The 22,828-nt window shown below is 41.4% G+C and overlaps 1 protein-coding gene across 7 annotated transcripts in view; it reads left to right on the top strand.

Annotated features, from left to right (window-relative positions):
• Positions 1–1,034: 1,034 nt before the first annotated feature.
• IGBP1 (immunoglobulin binding protein 1) overlaps positions 1,035–22,828 on the top strand; it is a 53,234-nt gene continuing 31,440 nt past the window's right edge. The window contains exons 1-6 of one of the 7 annotated variants that reach the window (XM_022561024.3): positions 1,048–1,562; positions 1,956–2,249; positions 10,642–10,837; positions 12,418–12,497; positions 13,208–13,320; positions 14,261–21,449. In XM_022561024.3, coding sequence (XP_022416732.1) covers positions 1,372–1,562; positions 1,956–2,249; positions 10,642–10,837; positions 12,418–12,497; positions 13,208–13,320; positions 14,261–14,340 — 954 coding nt within the window. In that variant the 5' untranslated portion in view covers positions 1,048–1,371 and the 3' untranslated portion in view covers positions 14,341–21,449. Of the gene's footprint in view, positions 1,563–1,955; positions 2,250–10,641; positions 10,838–12,417; positions 12,498–13,207; positions 13,321–14,260; positions 21,450–22,828 lie in introns of those variants that run through there. The other 6 variants (XM_089904439.1, XM_022561025.3, XM_022561022.3 and 3 more) reach the window with 6 other exon arrangements.

Genomic DNA, 22,828 nt, shown 5'->3' with positions numbered 1-22,828 from the left:
TATGGTAATCAGTACATATTTATATTGATTTGTTCAAAGCAATGAGGTCTCTTCTTTCAAAGTCCTGGAATTCTATTTTTACATCAGCGCTGTACAGTAGCTGTTAGCCACAAACGAGAACCTAATATGTAATTCTAAGTTTTCTAGTAGGCACATTATAAAAGTGAAAAGACACAAGTGAAATTAATTTTAATAATATGTTTAACCCAATATATACAAAACATTAGCATTTCAACATGTAGTCAGTGTAAAAATTATTGAGATGTTTTACATTATTTTTTCGTAATAAGTTCTCAAAATCCGGTGTATATTTTACATTGAAAGCACATCTCAATTCAAAATAGCCACGTTCAAGTGCTCAATAGCCCCATGTGGCAAGTGGCTACCGTGTTGAACAGCGCAGTTCTGCGTAATTGAGCTGCTTTCCAAACCGATCACTTATTTTTCTATTCATGTAATGACACTGGGCACTTAATAAGTACCAGGCACTGGGCTAGCCGGAGAGGTGCAAAAATTAATCAGACTCATAGCGGTAAGGGAGATAGATTTGTAAGTCACTAGCTGTAATACAATGTGGTAGGTGTTCTGATAGAGATGCACAAAAAATTTTCATTTGGCGGGGGAGAGAGGCTCAAGGAAGCTTTCACAGAGGAAGTGTGTGTGTGTGTGTGTGTGTGTGTGTGTGTATAGGAGGGGTAACAGTAACTTTTGAATGTGTGTGTGTGTGTAAAAGGGGTTGGTAACAGTAACTTTTAAATGTGTGTGTGTGTGTGTAAAAGGGGTTGGTAACAGTAACTTTTAAATGTGTGTGTAGGAGGGGTGAAGCGACGGGAAAGAGAGCAGGCGAGGATTGGCTGGGAGGAACCCAGAGCTCCAGCTGCTGGGTGTACGGAAGCCGGAGGGGGGCGCTACTTGCACGACCCTGGCCGCCCCAGCCCTTCAGGCCAGGGACAGCCTTGCGAGGTAAGGCGCACGCCTGGCCGACTCCGTGGGCGCGTCCGCGCCTACCCTCTCGCGCCCGCCCTAGCTCCGAATTCAGCCTCGTCACACCCGCGCTTCAGAGCCTACAGCACTGCCCAGACCCGGATCGGCGACGAGTAGCCACGCGAAAAGCAGCACCTAGGGTTTGCTTGTTTGCGCGTTGTGTGTCTGTAACAGATGCCTACTACCGGTAATAGGCAGCCTGGTAAAATGAGTCTATGGAAACAGTTGCTCGGTTTAGCTAACAGCCGCTTCTGGCAGTTGTCCGACGCTTAGTTAACAGTGGAGCCGCTGGACCAATGCTGCGCCCCTTCCGGTTTCGTTGCTGGCAGCCCAGCCCATCTGTCCCAGGGCCGGAAGTGAGGTCTTCGTGTTCGTCCCTTCCCCAAGATGGCAACAGCCGGAGACGAGTTACTGCCGCCGCGGCTCCCCGAGCTGTTCGAAACCAGCAAGCAGCTTCTGGACGAAGTGGAAGTCGCGACTGAACCCACCGGCTCCCGGATTATCCAGGATAAGGTGTTCAAGGGACTGGACCTCCTGAAGAAGGCTGCCGAAATGTTACTGGAGCTCGACTTGTTCAGGTATGGCGAGAGGGTAGTATGACTGAGAACGTAGGTAATAATAGTTACCAATGGCGGAACCATTGATCCTGGGTGCAGGAGACCTTTAAAACCCGGAGCCTTTCTTTCCTACCTCCCACTGCGACCTTGTGTACATTGTTTACATTCTCCACCTCTCTTCCGAGATACTTAGTATCACACGACTGTGCTCCCTAGTGTTGGCTATTTGCATAGGCATTGGGTGTGAGCGCACAGCCACTGTCAGTGAAGAAAACTGGCAGCTGTTCCCGGTGCCTCCTCCCTTTGTCCCACCCACACCCCCACCCACACCCCAGCCCTTCCCTCCCCCAGGAAGCCAGGGCCACAGTTTGAATGCCCAGCCAGACTTCACAGCCTCCTCTTTGCTCTTTCCAGCCGAAATGAAGATTTGGAAGAGATTGCTTCCACCGATCTGAAGTACCTGATGGTGCCAGCATTTCAAGGAGCATTCGCCATGAAACAAGTCAACCCCAGCAAGCGTCTAGATCATTTGCAGTGGGCTCGAGAACACTTTTTAAACTACTTAACTCAGTGCCGATACTATCATGTGGCAGAGTTTGAGCTGCCCAAAACCAAGGCCAACTCTGCTGAAAATAACACTGCTGATTCCTCCATGGCCTATCCTAGCCTCGTTGCTATGGCATCTCAGAGACAGGCTAAAATAGAGAGGTGGGTCATTTGAAGACTGCCCAATGGCAGTGCTGTTGGCGGGGAGGGGTGCATGTTTTTTTTTTTTTCTGGGGGGGTGGGAAAAAAATGGTGTGTGTCACTCTTTGGGTTCTTATTTAGCATAGGCCCTGGTGATAGCAAACTTCTGAGTTTTTCAAGAAGCCCCCGCCTTGGTTGAAATGACCATACCTAACTGTCAGACCCCTAGCACCTTACGGTTGCCAGCAACAGCAATGTAGTTTAGCAGAGTGTCTCCCAGTCTCTCCCACATCACAGCATAGCAATACTCACATGGTACAGTGAGGTAAGTATCTCTGAAGGGCACAAATATCTTGTAGCTATAGTCCATTTATGGTCAATTGATTGAGAAACTCTGTTCTAACAATACTGGATCAGGTGTATAACATCCTGAACTAATCTTAGTACTGGCATAGCTTCATTATGTGACCTTGAACACCTTGCTTACTCTCTTAGTTTAGTTTTTTAAAAACAGCGCTCACAGTGTTTAGGAGCTATGCTAGGCACCGGGGATTCAAACTGAGTATGGGCGTTTGTATGGATATGGGTGGTGTCTGCCTTGGAGGAGCATACAGTGTGGTGAGGAAAAGAGGCATAGAAACAGTATAAATTATAAAATGATGTGATAGGGAAATGCACAAGGTATCGGGAGAGCAGACAGGAGGGGCACCTAACCAAAGAGGGAGCAGGAGAGAGCAGAAGACTCCCTGGACGAGGTGACTCCTGTGATGAGTTGTTTAAGGATGCATAGGAGTATCCTCTAGAGGAAGAGGAAAGGAGGGCTTTAGCCAGCAGAGATAATAGCATTAGTAAAGCTACAGGGACATTGAAGACCACAGTGCTGGGGTGGGGAACAACCGTAAGCAATTAGGTGATGCTAGAACACAAAGTGGGTGGTGAAGAAGGGGAAAGAATGATGCTGAAGAATGTTGTAGGGTTCAAACCAAGGAGAGCTTGGGGTGTGAGGAAGGTGAAAGAACGACGTTGTTCCTGAGAACTTGGGAAGGGGGTTTGAATCCCAGCTCCAAAATTTAATCATTCTGATTTTGGGTAGGTTGCTTAATCCCTCAGTGCCTTAATTTCCCCAGATGGCAAATTGGATAATCATAGGTCCTATAAAATAGAAGAGAAATGCATAAAAAGCTCCTACCACATTGTCTGATACAGTAAGCACTCAAAGTCAGCTATTGTCGTTATCTTTGTAGCTGAGTACAGGTCGTGGAAAGAGAGACCTGGGTTTGAGACCCAGCTTTACTTATAAGCCATTGGATTTTGGGTAACTTATGTAACCTGTCTGAGCCTCAGGTTTCCTCATATGTGAAGTCTAAGTAACAGTGGTACCTATCTCATAGGGTTAAGAGGCATTAATAAAATAAACCACATAAAACATCACAGTATCTGTTACATGGTAAATATTCTATAAATGTTACCTATTATTAGGCCATGCTAAAGAGCCTGAGATTTGTTTGGTGACTAGGGATCCACTGGAGGTTTTTTTTTTTTTTCCTTGAAGAGTAGCAATGTCATATTTGCCTTTTAACTAGCGTACTCTAGCAGCAGTTAGGAAGCATTCTGAGGGAGAAATTAGATCCAGTTAGGTCACAGAGGTGATGAGACTTTACTACTGCAATGGCAGAAGGGATGGAGGGGATATATTTATTTATAGGGTTGAATCTGCAGAAAACGATCAATTGGTTGTGACAGGTAGGGTAGAATGAAGCAGCAAGGAAGGTGTCCATGTTTCTGATGTAGGTGGGTGGCTGTGGAACTCATTGAGATGGGGGAATAGAAGAGGAAGAACAGACAGGGGAGAGTATGAATTGTATATTGAGACATGTTGCATTTAAGGTGCCTAGGAGACATCCAAGTCAAGGTATCTGTAGCATGAAGCTCAGTGGAGAGGCCTGGTCTAGAGAGCTGAAAATTGATTGAATCATTTAGCATATTTATTGAGGCTTTACTGTGTGCTAAGTAATGGAGACCCAGACAAAGTCCGTGCCCTCATGGAGCTCTTGTTTTGGTGGAGGAGACAGACAGTAAGCTAGTAAATAAAAATGTGATTTTAGGTGGTAAGGGCTTTAAAGAATAATAAAGTATGGTTAAGAGCTGGTGAGTGACAGAGAATGATTTTTGAGGAAATGGGATAGACTGATATGAAGTGGAATTCAGTATCGTGTCCTTTGTGAGAAGGTAGGGGCAGCCCGTTGGCATATAACAGGTAGTTTAAACAGTGAATTTGGTATCCAAATAATCGTAATATATCCAAAAAAAGAAAAAGACTGTAAATGCACTAGAGAGATACAAATGGTGTTGTGGACAAAGACCAGGGAGTGATCACATCTGGTTGGAGGGTTAAGGAAAAGGTTTCCGAATGTAGTAGCATTTGAGGTGAGACTAGAAGGATGCAAATTAAAAATGCAAATTACAGGTTAGCCTGAATGTAAAGGTAATAATACTCATTGTAGAAAGTTGGAAAACAGAACATTTTTTAAATTAAAAATAAGTCTTCATCCTAGCACTCAGATGAGCTTTGTTAACTATCTGATGTATTTCCTTCCAGATACATAGTTATTTTAGTTAATAAATTTGGAAGAATACCATAAATATAGTTTTTTATCCTTTTTTTTAAACCTAACATCCTGTTTTGATTTCCCCATGTCTTTTGAAGCCATGGTATTTAATGGTTAAATAGTATTCCAGCTTACAGTCATATCATAATTATTTAAACTAATCTTTTATTGTCAAATGCTTAGCCTGTTTATGGGTTGATTTTTTATTTGCTATTCTAAGTAATGTTATGAGGAAACATCACTGCATCTGTCACTGTTCCTGTAGGACAGATTTCTAGAAGGACCAGTGCCTAAATCAAAAGGTTTGAATATTTTGAGTCTCGATGGTAATTATATTGCTTTCCACAATAACAAAGTTTCAGAGTATGTCCCACTGCAACAGTACTGAATGGCAACACTTAGAAAATCCAGAGGGGCAAGCAGGAGAGATACCTCATTGTTTTGATTTGCATTTCTTTGGTTAGAAAGCCTGATCTTTTTTTTTTTTTTTTTCTGTATGCGGGCCTCTCACTGTTGTGGCCTCTCCCGTCGCGGAGCACAGGCTCCCGACGCACAGGCTCGGCGGCCATGGCTCACGGGCCCAGCCGCTCCGCGGCATGTGGGATCTTCCCGGACCGGGGCACGAACCCGTGTCCCCTGCATCAGCAGGCGGACTCTCAACCACTGTGCCACCAGGGAAGCCCAGAAAGCTTGATCTTTGATTTTTTTGTTTTTTATGCATGACAGACGAGATACCAACACTATCTTTTCGCTAATGGCTCCCATATTTATATCACTAACCCAGACCTCTCCTGACTCTGAACACCATACGTGGATGTTTCACAGACATCTCAAACTTAACATGCCCTAAATTGAACTGCTGGCTTTTTAATCCCCCAGCGTGCCCCCACACTCATGTCTTTACCATCTCAATAAACAGACCACCACTCACCCAGGTTTTAAGCTAGAAACCTAGGAGTTAGCTTCAGTTCCTCCCTTCTGAATTGCCACATCCAGTCCATCAACAAGGCCTGCCAGTTCTAGCTACAAAATGTACCTTATGTCCTTCTGTTTCTCTCTTTCTCCACTATCATACCTTCATCTAGGCCACCAGCATCTCTCACCTGAAATATCCAAGCCATTAACTATAAAGACCTGGATGATCTGGCATCGGCCTCTCTCCAGTCTTGTCATATATCATATACTCCCCTTGTTCACTAGACTGCTGCCATAATAGGCTTCTTTCAGTTCCGAACAGATCCAGTTCTTTCTTTCTACAGAGTCTTTGTACATGTTGTTCTCACTGCATGGAATGCTCTTCATTTATCTGTCTTTCTGGGCTTTGTCTTTCTCCCCTACTAGAATGTATACTCCATGAGAGCAGTAGCCATTTCTCTCTTGTTCTCTGTGTGGTATGTCTAGCACAAGGCTTGGTATATAGAAGATGCTCAAAAAATATTTATTCTTGACAAGCAGGGGGGAACAACATGAGCAAAAGCCCGAGGCAGGGTAGTTGGAGCTATGTACAGGAAATGGAGAATAGTCTGATTTGGCAGAAGCTAAGAGTAGTATGGTTGGAGGACTGTAAGGAAGTGATGTGTATGGAACATTGAAAAGGAAGAGAGGGGCAGAAAGACAAGTTAACGTGTTATAATAGTACTTCAGCTGGGAAGAAGTGATAAAAATGAAGTTACAACTATCAGAGATATTACTTTTGCAAGAAGCGTTTATATGATTAGAAAACAAGTTGTTCAAATCCTTATTTAATTTCTGTAAGTCCTCCATCCCCCACCTCATGACTTTACACAGTGAGGCCATCCGACATAAAACACCTAAATGGTATGTCCTCTCTCTCCCTCAAAACCTGTTTCTTCACGTATCTTCTCTACTCTAATTCCCATCTTTGAGGTGTAAGTGTAAGTCTTGATTAACTGTACCTACATTCTTTTTTTTTTTTGCGATATGCGGGCCTCTCACTGTTGTGGCCTCTCCGGTTGCGGAGCACAGGCTCCGGACGCGCAGGCTCAGTGGCCATGGCTCACGGGCCCAGCCGCTCCGCGGCACGTGGGATCTTCCCGGACCGGGGCACGAACCCGCGTCCCCTGCATCAGCAGGCGGACTCTCAACCACTGCGCCACCTGGGAAGCCCTGTACCTACATTCTTTTGACAGAAATGGAGAAGTAGAAGCTGGGTAAGTAATGAGTCTAGTTTTAGATTTACTGAATTTAGGTCCTAAAGTGACAACTGGACAGCCATGTCCATAGACAGATGGAAATGTGTAACTAAAACTTATCAGACTGTTTTGCTGCTAGTGCTAAAAATTCAGGAGTGTCGCTGGGTGTGGATAGTTTGCCAAGAAAAAACATGTAGAGAGAAAAAAAAGCCAAGGATAAAACCTTGGGGCAAATTAAGGGAGAAGGAAGAGGAAAGAAAGAACAGCGGTAAGAGACTCAACAAGGTACAGGTAAAAGTACTTATAGAAAGAAGCCTGGGGAAGAGAGAGGACAAATGTCATGTCCTCTTTGAAGCTTCTCTCTACCTGTCTCCCCCCCCCAGGTACTGTAGCACTTAGTTTATGTTACTTATCAGGCCATAACGATCTGTTATTTTCTAGACTTGGAACTTCTAAAGGTCAGAGACCTTGACTAATTATATCCTTAGTATCCTAATTATATCATTATATCCTTGGTACCCAACCAGTAATTGGATCATAGTAGGTACTTGAGGTATCTTTGGGAAGGACAGATAGAGTGGTCATCAGAAAGATGGAAACAATATGGTATAGCAGAAAAAGCCTGGGCTTTGGAGTCAGACCTGGGGTGACCGGTCCAATTTCTGCCACCTAGTAGATGGGGCATCATCTAGCCCCCCTTAACCTCAATTTTTCCCATCAGATAACAATATATTGCTGCTTACAAAGCACTTTCATGAATATTGTTCATTTGGTCCTCTTAACAGCCCCATGAAGCAGATATTATCCCATTTTAGAAATAAGGAAATGGGCTCTGAGTACTGACTTGTCCAAAGTTACATGGCTGGTAAGTGGCCAGGCTTTAAACTCAGGTCTTCAAATTCCCAGTTCTAGTGCTGTTTAGAAAAGAGAGAAGAGTGGTCATTTGAAAAGGCAGAACATGGATTGAGGGAAGGTGTTTCTAAGATAGGGAAAAGGCACCAGTAGGGTGAAAAATTGTAACGGCTAATGACAGGGAGGATGATTGATTGAGTGAGGCTTGGAAGAGTGTGGGCGGGGACAGGATTGATAGCCAAAGTGGAATGGTAAAGACAACATTAGCTCCTTAAAGGCAAGAGGAGAGGAGGAAAGGTGAAGCTATAGAGATTTTAAGGTAAAAAGGGAAATTGAATTTCTACATTGGCTGGCCATCTGGTGAGCATGATGTTGGCATGGAATCCACAAAAGCTGAGCAAAAAGATAGCTGAACAAGAGTGACCGTTCCGCTGAAGTTTGATCATATGAATTTGTAGTTGACTCATCTGACACAAATTTGTAGTTCGTTACCTCTCTTCAGCAGCTTGGGAACAGAAAAGGGGAATGAATGATGAAAGTGGCCCAGAGTCAGAAGGGTGACAAGCACTGGGGGATTCTAGGGTGATAGGGGGTGTTTGCATGCAATGGCTCACCATAGGAAATCTAGAACAGTGACAAAGGTCTAGGACAGTGGTTTACAATCTGTTCCTTCGAGCCCTAAGATTTTACCACAGTGCCTGGGTAGGGAGCATGTTGGGAGCCCTCCTCTGATTTAACCAAGGCAGATTTTATCTTTTATTACTTTCTGGAGTTCCAAATAAGCTCTCATAAGAAGAAAGGGCTCTTCTGCTAAGACAGAAAGGTCTAAAAAACACTGGCCTCAAAGAATAGGAGTTCAGGAACTTAGAAGTCCCAAAGATGACTAGGAGCAAAGTCATAGAAGCAAAGGAAGTAGAGAAGAAGGAAAGACCAGAGAGTGTGACTAGACCCCATGCATGCAGAGGATGGGAAAGGAAGCACAGGAACCGAGTGGCACCAGAGTTAAATGTTCTCAAGTGATATCTGTAATAGCATTCATGAACTAGGAATTGACCTGTGTAGTGTTTTACTCAGAAGGCCACCTATGATGGTGCTGTGACAGTTATTTGTAACATTACATAAAGTGCCCACTTGTTGATTAAAAGGAGCAGAAGAGCCTAAAAGTTTTTATAATAAAGAATGTTTCCAGAGCGGAGGTTCTTGACTTTTTGTGGGTCATGGACCTCCTTAACCTCTCCCCAGTAAAAAAAAAAAGAAGAAGAAACATACACGTAGAATTCTATACAAAATTTAGGGGAGTTCAAGAACACCCCTCCCTCCAAACTCTGTCCGTGGACCTCAGGTTAAGAACTTCAGATTTGGGTGAACACCCACAGAGGAGCATCTGATTCTGGAGGTCTAGAGTGGGGTTCCAGACATAGATATTTCAAGGTACTTCTCTTGGAAGTTGTGGAGTTTTCCCTTGATTCCTCTCTTTGCCTCAAGACCTTACATCCAGTAAACCAACAAATACTGTTACATTTTAATTATGTCCACATCTCACCACCTCCCTATTTCAAGTCGCTGTCTCTCGCCTGGATTGTGGCAATATCCTCTTAATTGATTTTCCTGCTCCACCCTTGCCTCCCACCACCCCCCACAGTCTACACACAACAGAGTAGTCCATTAAAAAAAAGTTCATTTCATGTATTCTATTTTAAAGCTTCCAGTGGCTTTCTCTTCTCAAAATATCATGACATTTGGTATTTCGTGTTTTCTTGGCCTACAGGATTCTACAAATTATGGCCCTGGCTATCTCTCTGACCTCACTTCCTATTATTCTTCACGCCATGCCAGCCACACTGACCTCCTTGCTATTTCTCAAACATGTCAGGCCAGCACTCTCCCACCCCGGGACCTTCATATTTGCTTTTCCCCCTTAGAACACTGTTTCAGATACCGGCATGGCTTCCATCCTTATTTCCTTGAAGTCTGTGCTCAAATGTCATCTCTTCAAAGAAGTCTCTCCTGATCACCCATACTTTGGCACCATCGCTCTATCCACTTCACCTTGCTTTTTTTGATTCTTCAGAGCACTTCACCACCACCTGACTCATCTATTTCTTTTTGTCTGTCTTCTCACACTAGAATGAAAGCTTCAGGAGAGCAAGGACTTTCTTGTATGCACTGTTGTGTCTCAAGCACTGAGAACAGTACCTGTCACACAATAGGTACTCGGTAAATAGTTGTCCAGTGAGTGATAGATGACATACTAGAATGCATCTTGAAAAGGGCAGGCAGGGTGGATATGAGTCTTCAAATTATACTAGGATGAGTTAGAGGAGCTGGAAATGTTTTGCCCAGAAGAAAAGAAGAGATGACCATTTTTTAGGCTATTTCACGAGGAATTCCTGCATCAATGGCAGGTAAATGACCCCTAAGATTCTATGACTATTTGAAGCTGTAATTCCCAAGTGGACATTGTATATACTAAGCACCCGACCTAGTAAAGGTTGATGTCATAAAATTACTAAGGCACTCCCGTCTCAAAATACGATGGGAAGAGTTGCTCATATCAGGTTACTTCGCTATTTTTCCGGTTTCAGGATGTATTTCTCAGCTTCTGCTGATCCCTTCCTCGCCTTGTAGTCTTGAGAGAACTGCCTTGGTGGCAGATCCCGAGGTACAGAATCTGTATTTTTGCCTAAATGGAAATCGGTGTATCTGGTCATCCGTAAAGGTAAAAGTGTATTGCGGCCTCCTTTTGAAGGAGCGCCTCTTTCTTTTTAAGTTCCTGGCTAATGCGTTTCTGTGGAACAGATACAAGCAGAAGAAGGAGGTGGAGCATAGGTTGTCTGCCCTGAAATCTGCTGTGGAAAGTGGCCAAGCAGATGATGAGTGTGTTCGTGAATATTACCTCCTCCACCTTCGAAGGTGGATTGGTATCAGCTTAGAAGAGATTGAGAGCATTGACCAGGAGATAAAGATCTTGAGAGGAAAAGACTCTTCGAAAGAGGTAAGCCCGGCCACTGCCCGTATCCCTAAAAAAGCTACTGTCTGTCAGAGATTTGAATCTGCTACAAGAGAGTAACTGAATTAAAATCCTTTTAAGTCTCCATAAAATCACTGTCCTTATTAAGATTAGTGGAGGAAGGCTGAAGGTTCACTAGGATAGCTTTCTTTCTAGCTTATAGTGTTGTTCCCCAGTGCTTTCTAACCTGTAGCACACTTCCAGTCTTCTGTAATTTTGTGACATGCCAGGAGGGAAGGAGGCTGCTCTGAAGTGAAAATTGGTTTGGGCTGTGAGCACTCATGACTCCTGAAGGAAGGCATAGGGAGGTGGGCCTTGAAAACCTGTGCTTGACTGTAATGAACAGGAAGAGGGCTAGGATGGGAATGAAGAAGAAGAGTGTAACTGGAGAAGAGAGAGAAAAGAGTAAAAAGAAGATAAAGCAAAAGACATGGAATGTGTTTAGGTTGGGGGAGAAACCGGGATTTAACATTACACAATGATACACCCTCACACCTCAGGTCACCCAAGTATGAAACACAGCAAGGACATCTCTGCACAAAGTGTCGGGCATATTGGTAAAGAAAACTTGGTGTAACCCCACTTTGGCTGTCTCTGAAGATCATAACTGTGTTTTGGAGCTGCTACTTCAAAATATTAGGCTTTGCTGCCACTTATTTTTTGGTTCAGAATATAGCATGAATTGAGTTGAATTTATCAGCTAGTCACAGGCATTTAAGTCCTCAGAGAAACCTCTTGCTAATTCGATTTGCACTAATTAGCCCAGGAGCTTTTGCCTCAGGGTAACATCAACCTAGTTTCTCTGTGTGAAGGGATCAAAGAATGAACAATTAGTATTCTAAGGCCTTAAGGCCCCTTGGGCATATCTAGATGAGTGGTTTTCAAGCATCATGAGGCTGGACTCCTCTGGATCCTCCCATCTCCTTAGTTTTTTTGTTTCTATGCTCTCTCATTTGGTATTGGGATTGGCTCTGGAAGTGATGGAGTTTAGAACCAAGTGAACATTTTTCTTGACCATAGTTTGTTTTGGTGTGCCCCTGGACAGCCAAGTTTCCTTGAAACATTTCTGTGCACCTATATATGAAAGATACTAACCCATTCTTCCCCCCTTGCATTTAGGAACATCCACTTCTAAAACACCCTAGGGAGCTCATGACAATTAATAGCACAATTACATTGGACAGGGTTTTAGCAGAAGGGTCTTCATAATTCAACTTTAGCACTGAAGGCCAGGCTAAGGAAAGGGGCTTCAAATTGAGCTCAAGGGTTTTAGATGGAACATGGAAGAAGGCTTTGGAATCTTCCTCTTTGGAGGGGAGTATTTTAAAGTCAAGTAATTTTTCACTTGTGGTGAAATGATTCCTGGGAGAGCTTTCTCTTGCTCCCTTTCCAGCAAGATACTTGGGCCACCTCAGGAGAGCTAACCAACCTCCACCATCAGTATTCTGCAAATATATCTTAGAGACTGATAAGTAGGGCTTTTCAAGCACCTAAAGACATAAGAGCCTGCATAGTGGGGTGGGCAGAATGACAAGTACACTTCTGATAACTAATTTCCTTTTTAGGCATCAACTTCTCACTCATCTCGTCAGGACAGGCCTCCAATGAAACCGTTTGTTCTCACTCGGAACATGGCCCAAGCCAAGTAGGTAGTATTAAAAAGTGGGTTGCCTTTGCAAGCCCCCTGCTTTTGTGGTTCATTTACAGTGCATGAGTAACAAGGTAATGGCTTCACCTGGGGAGGCTGTTCTTCCATCAGAGGTATCTCCTCTGATACTTTCTCTGTCTGTCTTCATCAGACATTTCCCTCACAAACTCGAGCTTAAAAATAGGCTAGAAAGGAAACCAACAAAAATTAATTAATTAACTAATTAAAAACAGAAAGAAGAAAAGAATCTAAGGGAGGATTGTAGACCTTAAAATTGTTTCCCACTGTTTCCTTCAGCTACAGTTCTCAAAAGGACATGTTTGCCTATCTAGGTTTTAATTCTGAGTTTTGGGATGCTTTTCCGTAGGGTGGCAGAAGAGTCTTCTTCCTCTGTGTGTCTTTTATACCCTCCAAGTATAAATACTCCTTCCATCGTATCATCACTCCTCTGTGGGGCATTAGCCTCCAGGATTGCTTACTGGGAGATGATTCTGGGCTATTTATCTTCTCATGAAAGCTCTTGCCTTTAATTCTCCTTCCTGGATGCCTCATTTTACATATCCTAACAGAAGTTTTCACAAATCCTCAGAAGATAGCTGGGTAGGGGAGCAAGGATGAAACAGACACAGGCTTTATCACTAAAGAGAAGAGGCTTTTTAATAGGGCTCTTTATGTTTACTTTTCTAAATGCAGTGTGATTCTTGCAGAGTATTTGGAGCTGGTTATCCAAGTCTGGCATCTATGACAGTGAATGACTGGTATGAACAGCATCGGAAATTTGGAGCATTACCTGATCAGGGTATAGCCAAGAAAACATCAGGTATGGAGGGGTGGGAGGAGAGTCGTTATACTACTACACTACCGGTCCCTAACTCTCGAGCAATTAAATTCAGACCAAGTATTGTTGCCCTTTAGATGCAAAAGAAATCTGGACAAAGATTCTGAGTAATAGAAAGATTCTAGTCAGTATTTTATTTCATTTATTATTAAAATAAATAGCACATGATTTTGGGAGGATGGGGGCAGTGGGACAGCATAGTTTTTTAATTTCTCCAAATATCATGGCATAAAAACAGACTGAGCAGCTAGACAGCAAAGCCAAACATCCATAAATAGCAGTTCTGCTTCTGGTAACAGCAGAGTAGGTTGTATCAGACCAACCCCTCCTATAGATAACAATTACAGACTGGACAGAATATAACAAAACAGCTATCTGAAGGCCCTGAGAGTGACCAAAATCAGACATAGACTGTAGGGCAGTCAACACTTATATAAGAAGGGAACGCTACTTGGAACTTCCTGAGGGCAAGGACTTTGGCTTACTGTGTTCTTGGTGCTCAGTTTGGTAATTAGATCATGGTAGGTACTTGGAGGTGTCTCTGGGAGGGAAAGGTGGAGCTGGTGGTCATTAGAAAGATGGAAGCAATATGGCGTAGCAGAAAAAGCATGGACAGATCTGGAGTAACCAATTACTCCTACCACTTAGATAGGACATCATCTAGCCCCTCTGAGCCTATTTTCCTTATCTCATGTATGATCTCACTTGATACTCTTTAACAACCCCATGAAGCAAACATTCTTATTACCATTTTAGGATGAGGAAATGGTGTCTGAGAACTAACCCAAAGTAAACATAGCTAGAAAGTGGCCAGGCTAGGATGTTAATACAGGCCCTAAAATTCCCACTTCCAATGCTGTTTCCACTGTAGCAAAGAGAATAGTGGTCATTTGAAAAGGTTTCCTGGTTTTTTTTTTTATAGCTTTTCACCCATGGGCAGGCTGCACTTGCTGTAATATGGAGGTGGGTAGAACTTGGATAGAAACCAGCCTTATCGGATGAGGAAGGAGAGAACTGAGTTCAGGGTGACTGTGGCAACTGAAACCTGAGAAGATATCCCAGGAGAGAACCACAGAGGAGGAGCCCTAATTGTATAAAGCCTGCCCAAATCTCTGGCAGACTACTAAGCTATACAGGATCGACTCCAAGCACCCTCGATAGAGCTAAAATAACTGAATGGATAATCCAGCTACTGCCCAATGCAGAGGAAACAGAAATTTGAATTTTCGTTCTAGACAAATGAAAACTAACTAAAATGAAAAATCAGTACGTTTTAGAGGAACAAAACGGAATTCATAATCTCTACAACATAACCATTCAAAAAGTCTGGGATTCAGTCCTCAACTACTATACGTATGGGAAAAAAAAAGAAAGAAAATGTGACTTATACTCAAGAGGAAAAGCAATCAATGAAGACCAACCGGAAGATGGCTCAGATGTTGAAATTAGCAGATAAGGACTTTAAAGCAGCTTATTTCTATGCTCAAGGGCATAGGGGAAAATATACTTGTAATGAATGAAAAAGTAAGAAATCTCAGAGAAGAAGAAACTATGCACAAAAAATTCTGGAACTGAAAAATACAATATCTGAAGTTTAAAAATCAAACCAGCCTCATAGATACAGACAAAAAAACGGGTGGTTGCCACAGGAGAGGGAGGTGGGAGAGGGGAAATAGGTGAAGGGGATTAAGAGCTATAAACCTCTAGTTACAAAACAAATAAAGCCACGGGGGTGTAATATACAGCATAAGAAATGTGGTCAATAATATTGTGATAACTTTGTGTAGGGACAGATGGTTACCAGATTTATGATGGTGATCATTTCATAATGTATGCAAATGTCAAACCACTGTAATGCACCTGAAACTAACATAATATTGTACATCAACTGTATTTCAATTTTTTTTAATTGGATGAGATTAATAGCAGATTGGCAATGACAGGAGAAAGGGTTGGTTTACTTGAAATAAGCCAATCTGAAGAAAAAAAAAAAAGATTGGTTAAACATGAAGAGCCTCAGTGACCTGTGGAACGATGTAAAAAGGTCTACCTTACGTACAATTGGAATACCAGTAGGAGAGAATAAAGAGAGAGAAGGGGCCATTAAAAAAAATTGAAGAAATAATGGCTGAAATGTTCCCCAAATCTGTGAAACACAAATTTAGAAATTTAGAAATAGCAGTAAGCCCTAACTAAGCAGGTTTTAAATACAGTGAAAACCAAGCATAGAGACATCATAGTCAAACTGCCGAAAACAAAAGAAAAAGAGAATCTTAAAAGCAGCCAGAGATAAAGTACATATTACACGCAGAAGAACAGTGATATGAATTGTTGTCACCTTCGCATTTGAAAGTGGGTCCCAGAGATAGTGAAGTAATGCCTCAATTAAACACCCCAATTTTATTTATTTATTTATTTATTTGGTTGTTGTGTTGGGTCTTCGTTGCCGCGCACGGGCTTTCTCTCGTTGCGTTGAGTGAGGGCTGCTCTTTGTCGTGGTGCGTGGGCTTCTCATTGCGGTGGCTTCTCTTGTTGCGGAGCACAGGCTCCAGGCACTTGGGCTTCAGTAGTTGTGGCACGCGGGCTCCGTAGTTGTGGCACAGGGGCTTAGTTGCTCTGCGGCACGTTAGATCTTCCCGGACCAGGGCTCGAACCCGTGTCCCCCGCGTTGGCAGGCAGATTCTTAACCACTGCACCACCAGGGAAGTCCCTAAACACCCCAATTTAAAAATGAGTAAAAGACCTTAGACACCTCACCAAATAATATTATACAGAGGGGAAATAAGCATATGAAAAGATGCCCAACATCATATGTCATTAGGGAATTGCAAATTAAAACAACAGTGATCCCACTACACCCCTATAAGAATGGCCAAAATCCAAAATACTGACAACACCAAATGCTGGCATGGATAATGGAGCAACAGGAACTGTCGTTCATTGTTGGTGGGAATGTAAAATGGTACAGACACTTTGGAAGACAGTTTGTCAGAACTAAACATTCTCTTACCATACTATCAAGCAGTCATGCTCCTTGGTATTTACCCAAATGAGTTGAACTAAGGTCCACACAAAAATTGCACACAAATGTTTATAGCAGCTTTATTCATAATTGCCAACATTTGGAAGCAACCAAGATGCCCTCAGTAGGCAAATGGATAAACTGTGGTACATACAGACAATGGAATAATATTCATTGCTAAAAACAAATGAGCTATCAAGACATAAAAAGACATGGAGGAACCTTAAATGCGTATTACTAAGTAATCCCTTATGGGTCACATCAGTTGTAAATATTTGCTCCCACCGTGTAGGTTGTCTTTTCATTTTGTCAGTATTTTCCCTTGCTGTGTAAAAGCTTTTAAGTTTAATTATGTCCCATGTGTTTAGTTTTGCTTTTACTTCTTTTGCCTTAGGAGACAGAGCCAAAAAAAATATTGCTACGATTAAGTCAGAGTGTTCTGCCGATATTCTCTTCTAGGAGTTTTATGGTTTCAGGTCTTATATTTAGGTCTCCTAATCCATTTTGAGTTCATTTTTGTATATGGTGTGAGGGAATGTTCTAATCTCATTGTTTTACATGTAGCTGTCCAATTTTCCCAGAACCACTTGTTGAAGAGACTGTTTTTGCTTCATTGTATATTCTTGCCTCTTTTGTCATAGATTAATTGACCATAGCCTATTTCTAGGCTCTCTATTCTGTTCCATTAATCTGTGTGTCTGTTTTTGTGCCAGTACCATGCTGTTTTGATTACTGTAGCTTTTTAGTATAGTCTGAAGTCTGGGAGCACTATACCTCTGGCTTTGTTCTTTTTCCCCAAGATTGCTTTGGCAATTCAGGATCTTTTGTGGTTCCATATGAATTTTAGGGTTATTTGCTCTAGTCCTGTGAAAAATATCATACATATTTTGATAGGGATTGCATTAAATCTGTAGATTGCTTTGGACAGCATGGCCATTTTAATAACATTAATTCTTCTAATCCAAGAGCACAGGATTTCTTTCCATTTCTTTGTATCATCTTTAGTTTCCTTCATAAATGTTTTATAGTTTTCAGAGTATAGGTCTTTCACCTTCTTAGTTAAGTTTATTCCTAGGTATTTTATTCTTTTTGATGCAATTTTAAGCAGGATTTTTTTTTTTTTACTTTCTCTTTCTGGTATTTTATTGTTAGTGTATAGAAATGCAACAAATTTCTGTATATTGATCTTGTATCCTACAACCTTGCTGAATTCATTTATTAGTTCTAATAGTTTTTGGGTGGAGACTTTAGGATTTTCTAGATATAGTACCACGTCATCTGCAAATAATGACAGTTTTACCTCTTCCCTTCCGATTTGAATGCCTTTTATTTCTTTCTTGTGTGATTGCTGTGACTAGGACTTCTAATACTGTGTTGAATAGAAGTAGCGAGAATGGGCATCCTTGTCTTGTTCCAGAATTTAGCGGGAAGGCTTTCAGCTTTTCACCATTAAGTATGACATTGGTTGTGGGTTTGTCCTAAATGGCCTTTGTTATGTTGAGATATGTTCCCTCGATACCCACTTTCAGAGTTTTTATTATTAATGGATGTTGAATTTTGTCGCATTGGTCTTTCTGCATCTGTTGAGACGATCATGTGATTTTTATCCTTCCTTTTGATAATGTGGTGTATCACACTGATTAATTTGCATATATTGAATTACCCTTGTGACCCTAGAATAAATTCAGCTTGATCGTGGTATATGATCCTTTTTATATATTTTTAGATTTGGTTTGCTAATATTTTGTTGAGGATTTTTGCATTTATATTCATCAAATATACTGGCCTGTAGTTTCCTTTTTTTGTAGTGCCACACTGTGGCATCGAGTGAGCAGGGCCAGAACATTCAGCTTGGGCTAGGGTACACACACAGCAAAGCGGCTGTGGGAAACCCAGCAGCTCTGCTGCCATCAGAAGTCTGGGCTGCTTCTGGGGCACCTCTTGAGTAAATTCCAGCAATGGTCACCACTGCTGCCCCACCTGGGCTCCACCCCAGAGCTGGGTCACCTCTCCATCTCAAGGTCAAGTCTCTTCCCAGGTCCTGGCCACCTTAGATCCAGTGTCATGCTTGTGGCATGAAGTGAGCAGGGCTAGAACATTCTTTCAGCTCTGGCTTGAGAGCACAGCATGGCTGTTGCATGAAACCAGTAGCCTAGGACAGCAGGCTACTGGTTTCTCTACCCTACCTGGGGGCAGTCTACCCACACAGTACTCATGAGTGGAGCCCAGGCTTCTCTGTGGACTTCTGTGTACCTTTCTTACAACCTTGGTTGTACAGGAGTCTTTCTGCCAATTTCCAGTTAGTTTTTGGTGAGAATTGTTCCACACGTTGATATATTTTTGATGTGTTCATGGGGAGAGGTGAACTCCACATCTTCTTACACCACCCTCTTGATCTCCTATCAAGAGATGCATTTAAATATAAAGGTACAGATTGGTGGAATGTAAAAAGATTTTTTAAATATACCATGCTAACAGTAAGCATAAGAAAGCTGCAGTAGCTATATAATGTCAGATAAAGTAGACTTCAAGACAAAAGGTGTTACTGGACTTTCAAAAGGACATTTAGTGCTGATAAAAGGGGCAGTTTATCTGGAGGACATAGCAATCATAAACATGTTTGTGACTAATAACAACCTTCAAATTACATGAAGAAAAAATTGACAATTAAATGGAGAAATAGAGAAATCTATAGCCATAGTTAGAGATTTTCATACTTCTCTTTCAGTAACTGAAAGAATTTCTGGACAGAAAATCAGTAAGGACATAAAAGATCTGGAGAAAACTCGCAGCCACCTTAACCTGTTTGACATTTATAGAAAAATATATCCAATAGCTGCAAAGTACACCTTTTTTCAAATGCACATGGTACGTTCACTAACTTAGACCATATTCTGGGCCACCAAATAAGTGTCCATAAACTTTCTTTTTTTAATTAATTTATTTTTAAAATTAATTAGTTAATTAATTTGGCTGCATTGGGTCTTAGTTGTGGCACGTGGGATCTTCGTCGCGGCACGCGAGATCTTTCATGGCGGCGTGTGGGCTCTTCATTGCAGCGCGTGGGCTTCTCTCTAGTTGTGGCACATGGGCTCTAGAGCACGCGGGCTCAGGAGTTCTGGCGCACAGGCTTAGTTGCCCTGTGGCAGGTGGGTTCTTATTTCCCCAACCAGGGATTGACCTCTTGTCACCTGCATTGGAAGGCGGATTCTTAACCACTGGACCACCAGGGAAGTCCCTCCATAAACTTCCAAAGATTGAAATTGCACTATGTTCTCTGACCACAACCTAATTCAGTTAGCAATCAATGACATAGGAAGTCCCTAAATATTTTCAAATTAAACAACATACTTATAAATAACCCATCAGTCAAAGAAGAAATCACAAAGAAAATTAAGAAGTATTTTTAACTGAATGATAATGAAATACATTAAAACTTGTGGGATACAACTAAAGCAGTGCTGAGAGAGAAAGGAATAACTTTCAGTAGTTATATTAGAAAAAAGAAAGGTAAAATCAGTTACTAAGGTACTAACTTAAGAAGTTGGAGAAAACAAGAACAAAATAAGCTTAAAGTATATGGAAGAAAGGAAACAATAAAGATTGAGAACCTCGGGGGGGTTGGTGGTCGTAATGTTGCACAAAAGTCAAACATAGGTATACCCTCATGACCTGGCAGTTTCACTCCCACGTATATATACCTAAGGGGAATGAGACCATATTTCCTCAAAAGGCTTGTACAAGAATGCTCATAGCAGCATTATTTGTAATACCCCAAACTGAACACTACTTAAATGCCCATACGTAGTAGAATGGATAAATAAATTTTGGCATATTCACACAGTGAAATACTATTTAGCAATAAGGTTAAACAGACTATAGTTCTTTACTTATAAGTAACAAATATAGCTAAGTTTTACAAACATAATTTGAGTAAAAAAAAGTCAGACACAAAAGAGAATAAAGTTCAGACATGGCTGAAACTTGTATATGCTGGTTAAAAGCCAGTATGGTGCTCACCCTTAGTGGGAGATCATGAATGGAACTGTACCTGAGGGGGACTTCTGAAGAGTTAGTAATGTTTTGTATCTTAATCTGGGTACCGATTACATGGATGTGTTCAGATGTGAAAATTGACTGAGCTATACTGTGTCTGTGTATTTTTCTGCGTGTATGTTATATTTCAGTAAAAAGACAAAAGAAAAAATTCATGGGTAATATTTACAGCAAAACTAAGTGACAGTGTATCCCCATGAAACTCAAAATAAAAACAGTTAAGGGCAAATCATTCATAGCCACAAGATCAACAAGGAATGGACATCTGTGTAGGAGAAAGCAGAAGGAGTTGACAGACCATGTGAAAGACCTAACAAACAGGAGAATTCCAAAACAGCAAACAGGTATTCACTAAAAAGCGTGGCATTCTGACAAGTGTGAGGTGGTATCTCATTGCATTTGAGGTGGTTTTGATTTACATTTCCCTTATGATTAGTGATGTTGAGTACCTTTTCACGTACCTGTTGGCCATCTCTATGTCTTCTTTGGAAAAATGTCTATTCAGGTCTTCTGCCCATTTCTTATTCAGATTGTTTGTACTGAGTTGTATGAGTTCTTTATATATTTTGGATATTAACACCTTAACAGACATATTATTTGCAAATATCTTCTCCTATTCAGTTAAGTTGCCTTTTTGTTTTGCTGGTGGTTCCCTTTGCTGTGCAAAAGTGTTTTAGCTTCATATGGTTCTGTTTGTTTATTTTTGGTTTTGTTGCTGTTGCCTGAGGAGACAGATCAAAAAAAATATTGCTAAGACCAGTTTCAAAGAGCATACTGCCTGTGTTTTCTTCTAGGTGTTTTATGGTTTCAGGTCTTACATTTAAGTCTTTAATTCATTTTGAGTTTATTTTTGTAAATGATGTGAGAAAATGGTCTAGTTTCATTCTTTTACTTGTAGCTATCCAGTTTTCCCAACACCACTAACCCATAAAAAAGAATGAAATCTTGCCATCTGTGACAACATGGATGGACCTGGAGGGTATTATGCTAAGTGAATAAGTCAGACAGAGAAAGATAAAACAAATGAGTCCTAGGCTTCCCTGGTGGTACAGTGGTTGAGAGTCCGCCTGCCGATGCAGGGGACACGGGTTCGTGCCCCGGTCCAGGAAGATCCCACATGCCGCGGAGCGGCTGGGCCCGTGGGCCATGGCCGCTGAGCCTGCGCATCCGGAGCCTGTGCTCCGCAACGGGAGAGGCCACAACAGTGAGAGGCCCATGTACTGCAAAATACAAGCAAACAAACAAACAAACAAAATAAATGAGTCCTAAACAACCCAGAAACAGACTCATAGATACAGAGAACAAACTAGTGGTTGAGAGAATGGGAGGATGGGTGAAATAGGTGAAGGAGATTAAGAGATACAAATTACCAGTTATAAAATAAATAGGTCACAGGGATGTAATGCACAGCACAGGGAATATAGTCAGTAATATTATAATAACTTTGTATGGCACATAATTGATACAAATATAGAATCACTATGTTGTACATCTGAAACAAACATATTGTAAGTCAACTCTACTTCAATTAAACATTTTTAATGAAAAAAATAAAAGTGTGGCAGTTCAGTTTAAGAACATTAGTTGAAATGGGGAGGGGTTTTTCCCTCCAATAAAAACTGAATACAAGGAACCTGTGGTCAGAAGGTCTGAAAGGGATGGAGCAGGCTAACCCTTAATGAACTCCTGAAAATGAGCCACCAGATCGCCCTACTCATACACGGTCCCACACTGAGGAGAAATTGCTGAGAATAGAATTCAAATTGAGCAGAACAGGGACAATAAAGAATAAGGAAAGAAAAGGTCTAGATAAGAATGGGATAGAGGACCAGAACCAAGAACTCTAATCAAGCAAGTCATCCTATTCCTTTAACATACATAAAAACAGCAGAAAGGGAGCCTCTGTGAAGTTAGAAAAGCCACCCTGAACCATACTTCTTTCTAAAAGTTTAGGAAAGCTTAGTACACATAAGAATGAGCAACAGATTGTGATGATGGTTGCACAGTTCTGAATATACTAAAAACCACTGAATTGTACATTTTAAATGGGTAAATTTTATGGTATGTGAAAAATATCTCAATAAAGCTGTGAGAAAAATGAATGGAAAATTAATCAAGGTCAGATCCCACACAAAATTATTGTAAGGAGAAAAAGGAGAGAATCAAAAGCATTCCATGTTGCTTATCTATTTTATGTATAGTAGTTTGTATCTGTTAATCCCATACTCCTAATTTGTCCCTCCCTCTCTGCTTTGGTAACCATAAATTTGTTTTTTATGTCTGTGAGTCAGTTTCTGTTTTGTATATAGATTCATTTGTATTATTTTTTAGACTCCACATGTAAGTGATATAAAGGATATAAACTGAAAAAATATATGTATATAACTGAATCACTTTGCTGTACACCTGAAA

This window comes from Delphinapterus leucas, chromosome X (genome assembly GCF_059928025.1).
Source record: "Delphinapterus leucas isolate spDelLeu-1000000601 "Yukka" chromosome X, BTC_Dleu_Yukka2, whole genome shotgun sequence".
Classification (NCBI taxonomy): Eukaryota; Metazoa; Chordata; class Mammalia; order Artiodactyla; family Monodontidae; genus Delphinapterus; species Delphinapterus leucas.
The sequence above is the reverse complement of the archived record's forward strand: the minus strand, read 5'-3'. Positions and strand labels throughout refer to the sequence as shown.